Consider the following 14,223-nt stretch of genomic DNA (forward strand, 5'->3'; position numbering starts at 1 on the left):
TCTTTCTATAGGTATTAAGAATTTCACTGAATTTGATCTGATACTACCCTTCAGAAATCCCACACATTGCATGCTTCTCAATTCCAAATCATTCCGGTCTTGAAAGCCAGTATTTCGTACAGTGAAGTTCTTTTCTTTGGATGAACGAGGTGTATTCTTTTCATTTAACTAAATATGTCAAAAGACGAAATGAAATGAAACGTGAACAATAAGTAACACGATTGGACAACATCCAGTTATGTCGTCATTCACCAGTGATGTACGTAAAATATAAGCTTCAACTACGACATACAAAATGCAACATCTACAAGTTATTCTTCCACATAGCTTTGTTGTAACCAAAAACTTCTATGTGGCTCTCCACTCCTCTGATCCATATCGTGTTTACTTTTGCTTCATCTTCAGATCTTGTTTTCGATCGAATTCCTCACTCTGTGCAACTGTGAACGAGTTTTTCCAGTCACCTGATATACCTGTAACATGCAAATGCAGAATGCCTGGTCGTTGTTTCTACAGATGAATTCACATGCATGAATCACGACGTCATCATATGTTCGTACATGTATCGATTTGACAATGACGATATGGTTGGTTACATGATCTCTGATCATTGCACATGCCGCCAGTTGAAAGTACATTGTCTAACGTTTTATGTGTATATGAATTCTACTGCTTCCTTTTGTCAGTTTCTGGGTTCAATTCCTCACACTGGTACAAAGTATGGAGCCAATTTCTGGTGTCCCCGCCGTGATATTGCTAGAATACTGCTAAAAGCGGCGTAAAACCATACTCACTCATTCACTCACGATGTTTTAGTGTGCAAGAAAACCATGGTGCTTTTCCTAGCACAACGTTGTACATGCGTTGCCCCGTGCTTCTGGGTGCAATGGTAGTTTCGTTTTGCCGTACCCAAAAGCGTACCTCGAGAGTATGTCAAACTCGATATCCGTGTTAATATGTTTATCCAAACTGACAAACGTCAGGCATGCCAATCCTACAGGAGTTCCCTCATCTTGGCAAATAATGTTCAAAGTTCAAAGTACAATTACACAAAACACAAAACTCAATAGTTCGTTTACTACAAATGCTCGACCTACACATTTGAGACCATATAACATCTGCCAACAGATGTATTTCATTTCGTAGCGGCTAGTCAAACCAGTCAAACTTTTAACTCATACCCAAACACGTATTTCACCTCGCCATAACTTGACTGCATTATTAGTATCGGCTGACAAGCAGAATCTCAGTCATCTTGTTTTATATTTTAATCACAATAACCTTTTCTGAAATAGCCTCGTGTTCCCTCCTCCCAGGGGACATGGTAAGTCTGGTCCTTGATCTTCTCACTGGCCTCTTTGAGATTCTTAAAGGAACATGCTTCAGCTATCGCCCGATACCTTTCTTCAGGAAGGGGGCGATCGAGATATTCAGCCATTTTCCTGATTTCCGCCACACAGTCCTTGCAAAGGAACAACACATTTCTTATCCTCTGTGCATTTGTTTCTTGCATAACGCCGCATTCAATATTATTTCTGGCATCTAACGGCGGTCTGTAAATGATCTAATTTTGACCAGACAATCCAGTAATTGACATAGTGAGCATCTTTATGTACACAATTGGAATGGGATAACACGCAAAATCTAAGGCGACCACCCCTTCAGTCGCCTCATTTGGCAAGACTTGGCTGCTGTTGATCAGTTCTAGCCAGGATCCTCTTGTGTTCAAAACTACACAAACTTAATTACCAACATGCAATGAAAGTGTAACCTTTCTTGTAATGCTGAGTATATTTTATGGTACACTTACAGAATACCGGATACCTAATTATATACATTCTATTGTGCGCGTGAGGCTCCTGTATATAGAAGAAACAGAGAGCGCGAGCCTGCCAGCGATCCAATAAAAATACGAATTTAAGGTAAAAAATAAGGTTAAAATCGAATTCCTCACCTTACTTCCGGTTTAGGAAACCTAAACTGGGGATTTTAACAGCGTTCACTGACGTAAACAGAGTAAAAAGTAATCGTGTGTTGAAATTTTATTCAAATGCATGCTGGGAAAACGAACTCTACAGCGTGGGAACACTCTGATGGTAAGTGTTTTTTGATTGGTTGATTTCTAATGACGTAATACAATAACACGTTCCTAATATGGAAAGTTCGGACGAGCGTTATGTCAGACACAAAATGAAAATTTGGGATGTCTATGAAATAGCAAGAAATCACGAGGAACTAATACGTTTTTTAAGAAGAAAGGGACTTTTTGGTAACTGGGAAGGCAAAATTTGTAGTAGGTGTGGTGTTGGAAAATATTATTTGTGCATGGACAAATCTTACGGGAAAGATGGCAGATGCTGGAAATGTTCAAGGAAAACTTGTGGTAGGAAATTTTCTATAAGGCACGATTCTTTCTTTGAAAACAGTAAATTAGAATTGGGAACACTACTTTTGTTGACATACTGTTGGGTGTATAAATTGCCACAAGATTTTGTGCGTAGAGAATTAGACATTGTGTCTGGGAGTACATCTGTGGACTGGTACAACTTGTGCAGGGAAGTATGTGTCTGCATTGTTGATGAGGACAGTGAACAGATAGGTGGTGTGGCACACGTAGTAGAAATAGATGAGTCAAAATTTGGAAAGAGGAAATTTAATAGGGGAAAGAGGGTAGAGGGACAGTGGGTCTTTGGAGGCATTGACAGGGACACAAAACAGTGTTTCTTTGCTTGTGTGGAACACAGAAATTCAGAAACTTTGATTCCACTGATATTAAAATTCATGAAACCCGGAACCACTATTATTAGTGATTGCTGGAAAGCATATGACTGTCTCAAAGAGGAAGACTTTAATCACCTAAAAGTAAATCATTCCATAAATTTCAAGGACCCCGAGACCGGGGCACATACAAACACCATCGAGTCAACTTGGGGTGCATTAAAACGCTCCCTACCCAGGTCTGGCACCACAAAAAGCCTATATTCAACATACTTGAAGAATTTTGAACCAGAAGGAAATATTTGTGTGTTGAAGAAAAAATTGAAACTTTTATCGATCTTGTTGTGAGAATCTACAACCCTCATTCAAAGGACAGTGAACTTGTTAGGATGCCATTAAAACCGGCCAATCGTTACAACCAGGATAATCAAAACGACAGTTTGGATGATTTCCAGCTGTAAGGTAGGTACAAAGGGGGGTACCCCCTTTACCCCCATTATCTTACAATTTTTTAGCTTTAATATTGTTTAACATTTAATATTTTATATTGAACGCTGCTTCAACACAGCCTTCATTCATCGCGTGCCGTTGCTAAGGAAACAAAACGGAAGTGCGCAAAAAATAAATGCGCAATCAAAATAAAAATGGCGGATAGGTATCCGGTATTCTGTAGTCTTGCCTGTTTTATTTCAGTTTAACCAGAAACTACACAAATTCTTAGGTTACCCTGTAAATTTAAGCAGTGATGCCCTTTCCATATCCACAATATAACTATGCCGAAAGCCTTATGACTATATATCATGAACATGTGACAATAAATCACACTTGAAAAGTGAGGACGCATTTATGGTACAACTCGTAATAAACACACGTAAAGGGAAGTCACTAAAGTAAGGCCAGAAATGCTTGCGAAAATGCCTTTTTTCAATTAATTGATAATGGTTGATATTTCAGATTAAAAACATATATACTCATTCATACAACCTCTACCTTATATGGGGGCGGTGGAGTAGCCTAATGGTTAAAGCGTTGGCTCGTCACGCCGAAGACCCGGGTTCGAATCCCCACATGGGCACAATGTGTGAAGCCCATTTCTGGTGTCCCCGCCGTGATGTTGCTGGAATATTGCTAAAAGCGGCGTAAAACCAAACTCAGTCAGTCAGTCTACCTTATATGGCATAAGAGTAATCACGATGTACCATTCCCTAATCATAAGGATTACTCGTAAAATATCGAAAAACTTAGAAAAAATTCCATGGTAGAAACACGTCAAAGAAAAAACAAACTATACTGTGACCCACCTGGCAGGCAGACAGGGTGACAGCGTTATGTAACGCACGGGCAGTGCATGTCAGGGACCCTCTCAAAATATCAAGTGTCAGTACCACTGCTGGTCGAGGACTCTAGCCGAATTACAACAGGTGAAACTCGGCTGACGTTAACGCGGTACGTCCCGTAGACGGTATTTGTCCTCGATTTTGAGAACACGGTCTTCTGCCTTTCGCCACACTTCTGGGTTAATTCTCGCAAAAGAAGCATACGCAAGCTCTGTAACGTCTAAAAGCGTGAATGCGGTATTATTGCGAGCGATAAAATTCTTACAGTTACCCCATATCAGCTCGATTGGATTGAGCTCACAGTGCCGTACTGGTGTACGCAGAACTATCGGCCTTGTTTTGCAGCTAGTTAGTCAGTGATGTACTGGATTGGCTTTTTGTGCTGCCGGATGTTTTCTATGATCTGGGGCCTTGTTTCTGATTGCCTGTAATGCACGTTACAGGAAGTGAACAAATCCTGCAACTGAGCCTTGAGATTGCTCATGGTGGGTTTGATGGTACCAGGGACACGCAGGTTATGGTAACTGGCGTTATCCAAAATAATAAAGCTGATGTTCGAACCAATCCAAAAATACCTGCCTATTCATTTTGCTATGGTAATCACCATCAGATTTCTTGGCCTCAAAAAACAAAGTCACAACCCCCAATCAGTCCCTTGCTACAGGTACCAGCATGCAAGATGATCAGGCGTGTACCTTTGCCTGATGGTAACACTGGTGCCTTCACAACAATGTGAAGGAAGCCACTACGTTCGGTTGAGTGATTTCTATTACACCAGGTTTCATCAAGGTATATAATGTGAACCCCCAAATTGCGGTATTTTTCAAATGTTCTGAGATAAGCTAATTGCATGGACAGGATTAAGTGCTTTTCTCTAAACACAGCTCTGTCATCTCCCCTTTGGTGTACCTGAACCCCATGGCCATTTCTACCAGAGCTACAATAAGTGTTGTTTTCGAGACATTTATTGTATCTTTGATCTCATCTTGTATTTAAGCACACGTCAGTGGGATTTTGCGTTGATACAGCTTATAAATTGCACGGCGTATGACACCCTCATCAAAGCTATCCAGTTTGTGTTTTCCACCTGGTTTTGATTTTGACACGACCCCTGAGGTAACTGATTTGTTTACAACTTTGTAAACCTGACTATATGTCATCTTAAGGGTCTTACACATTCTATAGTAAACCCTGTCATAGCTGAAATTTGATAGTAAACCCTGTCAGAATCAAGTCGCATGTTGTTGAGGCTATATGAATAATTATAGTCTGTATTTCAAAAACTTTTTCACAGATGTTCAAAAAACAAACAAGCTTTTACAATCATTTATTTAGAATATTTATGAATGTTGTTAAAACGTTCAAGATTTAAAATGTCAAGATTTTCTGTGAGGTAACCCATCAAGTTCATTCTTTCATCTGAGCTTTAATATCCAACTAAGAAGAGTCGTACATGTATCATATATGTGTTTTTATCTTGTGTCAAAGTCATCATATTGACATTGAAGCCAAAACAATAACAATAGACATGGGAACAAATGTTGAGGCATATCACCTGTTTCATATCTTCGAATTGTACTATGCATATCTCAAATCCATCATGCACCGCCGAAATGTTCTTCCAGTCATTAACGTGATCAAATATGGATCCAAAAGGTACTGAAACATAATTAAGATACACTAGCAACAGGATGATTTTGTGGAGTTAGCCCAGTTAGTGTTAATGAGTGAGTAAGTTAAAATTTAACGTAAATATTTCAGCCATACAGTGATGAGAAAAGTGTTAAATACACAATGAATATAAACTATTACAATATCAGTCATCGAATGACTGTAAAATATCTAGAATATCACAGATGGTCTAAACTAGCTAGTCAATTTAAAAATATTTCATTTACAAAGAAAATACAATATAAAAATGGGCTATAGGTCGCCAACAACTGAAGGTAGATCACCATACCAGGGACCATGGGGACTTACAGTGACTTTGATACCTGCATGGACCCCAGTTGGATTTACACCATCCCTTCATCCGCTGGCGATTGTATGCCACTATTTAGCCAAAATTTAAAAGAACAAAAATACTATGTTTAAAAAAATGGTCAGTTTAAATTTAACATTGAAAGATTTGGGACTTATGTATCCTCTCAGTAGGACAATAATTTTACGATACTTTAACCCCCTTCGAGGATACAGCCACTAGCAATCGCAGTTGTTAATTTATACTACCATGTTTAGAATACCATTTATCTATTTACAAAACATATTATTCAAAATTAATCTAATAATTTTATTTCCTTTAAAAATACGACATAATGGTCTCCTCAAATCTGGACTGACAACCCAAGTAGGTGTAACCAATATAAGGTTTTATAGCTTGTAATTTATTTTTACCTACTTGAGTGTCCCACTTCTTCTGCATCAGCCTTTGTAATCTGAGTATGGGATAAGAAGTGGTTTCACAGATTTGTTGAGTGCTGCCTTGGCAGCAGATCAGCTATTGTGTTCCCAGAAATGCCAACATGGCTGGGTAACCAGCAAAAGATGATGTCGCATTTGCCAGTAGCAAGACCAAGATCAAAATAATTTCTATTAAGGGTGGATATTTACAAGAATTTATTTTTTATAGCCTGAAGGCACGAAGAGAATCGGATAGATTATGTATTGTTTATATTTACGGTGTTATTTATATATTTAAGAGCTGCTAATATGGCATGAGCTTCTGCTGTGAAAATAGAGCTGTTATTTGGTAGTCGACAAGATATTGTTATGGATCAAATGACAATGGCACAAGCCACGGCACCACCATCCTTTGACCCATCTGTAAATAAGAATTTGCATTTACTATATTTACGTTTTAATTGATAATATTCTTGTTTATATTGTACTTCATTTGTTTCCGATTTTTTAAATGTTGTCAGTGTTAGGTCAACTTCTGGTCTAACTAATTGCCAAGGAGGAGAAGAAAGCAGACGGGAAGGAGATATATTTTTTCTAGCTCAATGCCAGCAGCAGAAAGGAAAGGTTTGACTCTTAGTCCCTGAGGCGGAACAGTTAGTGCTGCAACGTTGAAAAGTAATCTGATGCATGACCCTCGTGCAATTCATCTGCATAAGGTTTGTAGTTGGTTTCCCCAAGTTAGTGGTGAAATTCACCTTCGGGGGTGTAACCACATATGCATACATAACATTTAGTGAGTGCCTTAAGTGAGTCTAGAATTTTGATGGGTTGTAAACATCTTCCTCCTGTTTTCGAAAACGGCGAATGAGAACTATTATTCAGTTATTGTCCTTTGAATTTTAAGTTTTGAGTGATCTACCTTCAGCGATTTATAGCCCTTGTTTTGTATTAATTAAAATGTTTCAGTTTTACAGGTTAGTTTTATATTCATATCTGTGATACTCTAGTATAATTACTGTCCATTGTCGACATGTTTTACTCATCCAAATGATTTCATTTTTTATTGTATAAATTGCTTTGGGCACGACATGGCTGAGATATTGCCGATGTGACGTTAAATATTTACTCAATCACTTCACTCACTTCAGTTTTGAGCAACAGTACGAAGCATGAAGGAATACGAACCACACCCGTCCCCGTAGGCTGTGAGATAGTCGTCCCAGGAGCCAATGAATGTGACTTCCTGCCTTGGGTCTTCTTTCCACACCTGCTGGCTGACCTGACTATAGGACGACACAGCGCAGTCTTTGATGTTCCGCTCGACATACACCACTTTGCAACCACGTTTCCATAACAACATTGGCATCTGTCTAAAATGGTGAACATAAGTCTATAGACACTATCCAATATGTACTGAGGTAAAGAAAGTGGACCTTTTTTATCTTCCATGCTGGGTTGCGTTCTGGTGTCGAAAGGGAATAAAAGATTTCCTCCGATGAATTAGCCTTCACTTATTTATTTACCTCATTAAACGTTGACAGTAAGAGTGAGTTTAGTTTTACGCCGCACTCAGCAATATTCCAGCTATATGGCGGTGGTTTGTAAATAATCGAGTCTGGACCAGACAATCCGCTGATCAAAAGCATGAGCATCGATCTGCGAAATGGGGAACCGATGACATGTGTCAACCAAGTCTGCAAGCCTGACCACCCCATCCCGTTACGACAAGCATGGGTTACTGAAGGCCAATTCTAACCCGGACCTTCACAGGTCTTGCCAGTAAGAACAGATATCCAGGACCCAGGTGTCAACTCTTTGGAACGCGTATAGGTCTCGATACAAACATTACCAACGATATACGCTATCGAACTCAATCAAGTCAATCAAGTCAAAGTACTTGTGATATTATGTAATGCTCTCTTCCGGACGTGCTTCAGGCCGAATTCGACACGCCGAAGAACCGGGTTCGATTCCCCACATGGGTGCAATTTGTGAAGCCCATTTCTGGTGTCCACCGCCGTGATATTGCTGGAATATTGCTAAAACTGCACAAAACTGAACACACTTGCTCACTCAGGCCGAGTACACAGTCTTAATGATTGAATACATACTTGAGTAGACTGTTATCCAAGACGTAATGTAGAATGTATCTACAATATCTACTGAACTAAATACATGTAAGCTAGGATCATGGATATTTTGGGGATGTGTTAAGATTGTATTGTCTATCGTCACCTTTGTGAAAGTATCCACAAACATATAGTTCTGATCTCTGACTTCCTTTGTAAGGATGTTGGCAGGTTGTGGTTTTGGTCTTTTCTTACAGGGTACAATTCAGACAAACGCATAAACTACCTTGGACGCAGGTGGGTGTGAAATATCCTTGGTGATGCCAGTTCCTCCAGTTCTTCCTCCGTCCTGTATTCCAGCCAGGCAGAATTCTGCCAGTGTTTGGCGTACTCGGCCTTACCTGCCACAATCATGTTGAGGATCTCCCAAGTCCAGTGTGTACCTTGAGGGACAGCAATAGCAGAGATGCTCAAATAAAATTTGATATGCCATGAAAATCGATATCTAAAAACGTACACATTCTCAGTGTTCCTATTGCATGGCATACTAGAAATGAGGTGAAATTGGTGTTATCGGAGGAATCAAGATTCTTGCACTTCATCCACCCTGTGCGTCACAGTTTGTTCTTTTTTCCGATTAACACCGTCTGAAATCCCATTGAGAAACTATGTGCAATTTTTAACGAAGCATACCTCACTCTGACACTAGTCCTTCCTGTATCTCCTTAAGTCGATCTCCTAGCAATGTTACAAAATGTACCAAAAGTTAAAGTCTTGTATGACGTCATGGGAATAAAACACCGACTTACACTTGCCGGGCCCAGCAAACGGCACACATTTACTGTTTTCGGTGTTCTTTTTTGTTTCTATGTTGTATTATAATTTCATGCATTCATCCAGTCTTTCAGATAGAGATATTTTAATATCAATAGTGGTAATCCTGTAGTGATCTCACCAGCCTTTGGATATGTACACAGAAAGATGTCATCGTCTCTCACGGAACGAGATTTCATTGTCTTCAAGTTGCCTGTCAGAAGATCTGCCTCAACAACATCATCTACCATAACAAGCTTAACATTCCAGCCGGCCGCCATGCCTCGTTCTGCTGGGGTCGACATCTTGACAATTAACTGTAAATCAAAATGCTGAAAGTATCAGTATCACCTAACTTTATACTTTAGTATTGCAGACTTATTACAATTGACCTTTTGCGAGATAAACACGAATGTTTGCATAGGTACGAGTTATCATACTAGTGAATTGATTAATTAATGCAACCCAGCCATATTTTGTATTAATATAATGGCATTGGGTAATCTCAGGAGGGAATGTGGACAATACACCGTTAGTTGATATTAGAATCGTTTCTGGTCCTTCACGGATCCCAACCCCGAAGTCCATACACATACACTGTGTGTTGACAACAAATATATTTCTAGGCTAGGTACACCTTCATGGGGGCAGATGCAATTGAAAATGGACCTGCCCTTTCAGCAATTTCAACACGGTAACCTAACTTCAGTTTTAAGGATTGTCTGGTCCTGACTTGATTGTTTACATCCAGCCACCCTATGATAGGAGAGGAATTTTATCTAAAAAGATTTGAAACGGCATGATGTACCATCAGTCATTATCAGTTCATATAGTTTTCAGCACAAGTGCTTTTTTCTCGCTGCAAAGAATCTACTTTTGGCCTGTCGGAGTGCTGTTCGTTTTGTGTTAGCTTTCCGAATCGTAGTCCATCATATAGCCGATTTCCTTCCATTAATTTACCCACCAGAACTTGACATAAAGGGGAGCATTAAGATAAGTACATGTTTCATGTTTATATCTATGCATTCAGATTCAAACTGGCAGACAACTCTCGACAGGGTGAAGACTTCAACTTTCTCATAGTCAGCTTTCCCTTCTTGTCGAGGAATATTCCAGCCTTTGGTGTTTACAGTTCACAACTTTTGGGGAACAATCGAACATGCCTTACGATTTTTAAAAAAGTTTCAAGCGATTCTGTTTTTTCAGAAGTAGTTCTACCTAAGTTGCATCATTCACGTGGTCAGTAAAGCTTTAAAAAATGTCATGGTAGACATGTAGAGGACATGTCAAAATTGACGCATGTGCGATAAATAGTATGTCTGATGCAATTACCTGTTCTGACTTGTACCGTATGATCCCGATAATTTTCAGGTGAACACTTTATTAGCCTTTGACACCTGTTTACGGTAAGTGTTGCTATGTCAGGATACGCTCACCTGTTTGCAAACACCTGATCTTCTAACCATAGGATAGTGCGTCCTAACCACATAATGATAAAGTAGAAATCTGGAAATATATTTCTTGTGGATGTAAACCAGGTAATACTATATACAGTCTCAAAAATAACATGTTGTCAAAGGACCGAAATATAAAGATACAATCACATATTGTTTATTTAACTAGTGTGTTATCATATCACTACTAATATCGCCAGACAAATAATTTACATCATCTCTTGGTGCCGAATTAGCCAAATTAAGCGAACATGAATTGTACATTTAAAAACATAGCAGAAAATTATTTACTTTTTAAATTGTGGTCTTAAATACATTCTTCACTGTACAAGAATTGTTGGCTTCTTCAAACTCCTTAAAATGGTATAACCACTAACAGTTGCAGTTATCAAATATATTGTACCAATATAATAATGTATCATACAATTTTATGATCACAATTGTTTAGATACAATTTCATATCATATAGAAGCATGGAATTATTTTAGCACTAATGTTGTTAAAATATATTTTTCAGATGATGATTTGAAATATGTATCCCTTGTGATAGGCTTATTTTATATATGAATTCACATTCGAAATACATAGTAATGTAAACATAAAGCATATATTTGTTTTACTGAATGAAAGAACTACACAATATCAATTGATTGACCGACCTTTGTCTGGTAATCCTCAGGACTGAAAGGTTACTGATTCACGTTTTAGGAATACACAAGCTGACATAAATGCACAGGCACACATAATGTGACAACACATTTCAATTCTAAAACACCATTAGTCACGCCGAGACAGGTGCCATAGTTGTTGTCACCAACACCTGATTGCTCGAGTGGATGGATTGAAGCCTCGTTGTTGGTCACATTCTTAATGACCATAAAGACACTGGTATTCAGAGATGTATAGAACAGGTGTCGACTGCGGGGTATGTTCCAATCAGAATTGGGAATATTCCAAGAGAAGTCATTGGTTGTTTTGTTTGTTATTAAATCCCTTTGAGCTTCCCGCTCAATAAAGAGGAGGGTTACCAGACCGGACATCCACGAAGCAGATCCCTAACACCGCTTACTCATCTCCTCTCGATGGATGACATGGAACTCCTTGACAAAGGAGACGCCAATTTGAAAGAAGACGTTCTCCTTATCGAAAAAGGGGCGATGGGTTAGCCTGGTGGTTAAAGGGTTCGCTCGTCATGCCAAATACCATGGTCCGACTCCCACTATGGGTAAAAACCCATTTCTGGTGTCCCCCGCCGTGATATTGCTGGAATATTGCTAAATATGGCGTAAAGCTAAACTCACCCACTCTCTTTGCCGAGCCCTTTTCTAATGATATAGTATGACATTGGACTCGATGAGTGCAAAATTCTTCATCTGGTACGTAGTGAAACATTTATTAGCGAAGTTACATGGGCAGGAATTATTGAGCGTCTTGTTGAAGATCGGGAATACAACTATCTTGATCAAATATTACTCATTATCAAAAGTGTAGAAAGCAGAGGGGCGGTGGGGTAGCCTAGTGGTTAAAGCGTTGGTTCGTCACGCCGAAGACCCGGGTTCGAATCCTCACATGGGTACAATGTGTGAAGCTCATTTCTGGTGTCCCCCGCCGTGATGTTGCTGGAATATTGCTAAAAGCGGCGTAAAACTAAACTCAGTCAGTCAGTCAGTGTAGAAAGCTGACATTTCTACTTTCAAGCCTCAAACGTTTTCTTTACAGCATGTGAATAGTTTGACATTAGCTTTAGCTGCTATATGATAATGTAACTATCACACAGCATATGCTACAAGAAAATGGTGCGGCCAGATGTATGTCATAGGCCATAAAATATGTCACCTGTCATATCACCTTCTGAAGCTTCAAACTGATCGTACTGGAGGGCGGTATTCTCATTATGATATGTAGGTCTGGATCTAACAGGAACGGAGTGTACTATTATGGCGCTCCCAATTACATTTCAGCAGTGTCATAGTGAAGGTTAACAAACATTGCTTTCCTCTAGGAGAAATTCTCGTTGTGAATGCGAGCGAATTGTAATTGAAACGTTCTATATGTCAGTGAAGTGTTTGAGTGGACTGTGGGGAGAGGGAGGCTTTCCTCTAGGAGAAATTCTCGTTGTGAATGCGAGCGAATTGTAATTGAAACGTTCTATATGTCAGTGAAGTGTTTGAGTGGACTGTGGGGAGAGGGAGGCTTTCCTCTAGGAGAAATTCTCGTTGTGAATGTGAGCGAATTGTAATTGACACGTTCTATATGTCAGTGAAGTAGATACAGTAAGAATAATAGTTCAATTTAAACTAGTTTAGCAAATGATATATTTTAGAACTATTAAGTATATGACAGATTTGTGGACACATTTCATGGTACCGTGCAGTTTCCACATATCCCAAAATATAAATTAACTTTTGAGCGTGTGTTCCTCAGTCTTATTCGTAAATCCAGAGACTTCTTTATTGTTTTCTGTGTGTTCAAAGATGTAATAGTGATGCTTCAAACTGTAGCTGGGTGAGTGAGTGTGTGAAAAATTTAAAGTCACATCGGCAATATTTCAGCCATATCGTGACTAAAACAAGTTTAGAATTCACCATAAATACATGTAAATATTAAAACCTGTCATCGATGGGACAGTAAAACCGACTAGAATATGACAGTATCGAGAAATAACACTAGCATCTCTCTCTAAAATTTGATTTTAAATCAGGACAATACAGTATAAAAATGGGCTATTGATCGCCAACAACTGAAGGTAGATCACCATACTAGGAGATTCGTTCTGGTTAAGATAGGATTGTTGGTGACTATTGGTGAGGAGAGGACTATTGGTGATGCAGTTGTCTAAGACTCTTACGCTCATACGCTCTGGGCAAATGTCAGGTCCATGAAATAACACACACATTCATTATCAATGACATGTATTTTTGCTGAGCTTATTAACACGCTAGAAAACTTAGACACTCATTTCTTTGCAAGAATACATGTACATGTTTTTTGTGTGAACAATCAGTATATATGTGTCAGTTGTTCATGCAGTAACTGCCTACTTCTCCAAAACATCAACTTTTACCACTCTTCTATGCAAACAAGATCCGTTTAGCCATTTATGCTAACTGTAACAATCAGCTATTTTCATCACTGACACATCGTCTCCGTCTCAAATGCTGTGTGTAATGATAACCTTGCCAGAGGGTTGATAGCTTTCCAGACCAGACATCCACAATTTGGCTGTTTCCGTCATCTCCAGTTCGTATTGTCGATCAAATTCTTCACTCTGAGCCACTGTGAACCAGTTCTTCCAGTCGCCAACTTTACCTGTAAGAAGACATTGTACAAATATCTGAATGTGTTTCACCAGAGGGATTTGATATGACAGAATGACCGTTGTACACTGATCTCATGTACCCAAACAGTGTGTGAAATAGCCACGTGCACTGG

General features: G+C 39.1%; 1 protein-coding gene across 1 annotated transcript; it reads right to left on the reverse strand.

The window, feature by feature from the left end:
- Positions 1 to 7,599: 7,599 nt before the first annotated feature.
- Positions 7,600 to 9,642, reverse strand: LOC124282335 (sulfotransferase 1C2-like). Its single transcript, XM_046718301.1, has 3 exons — positions 9,480 to 9,642; positions 8,811 to 8,967; positions 7,600 to 7,825 (listed from the first exon to the last, which is right to left on the reverse strand). The coding sequence occupies exons 1-3, from the start codon at positions 9,640 to 9,642 to the stop codon at positions 7,600 to 7,602; spliced, it is 546 nt and encodes a 181-aa protein (XP_046574257.1).
- Between the last annotated feature and the right edge of the window lie 4,581 nt (positions 9,643 to 14,223).

Source organism: Haliotis rubra, unplaced genomic scaffold (genome assembly GCF_003918875.1).
Source record: "Haliotis rubra isolate DU_JTF1 unplaced genomic scaffold, ASM391887v1 Scf299, whole genome shotgun sequence".
NCBI lineage: Eukaryota > Metazoa > Mollusca > Gastropoda > Lepetellida > Haliotidae > Haliotis > Haliotis rubra.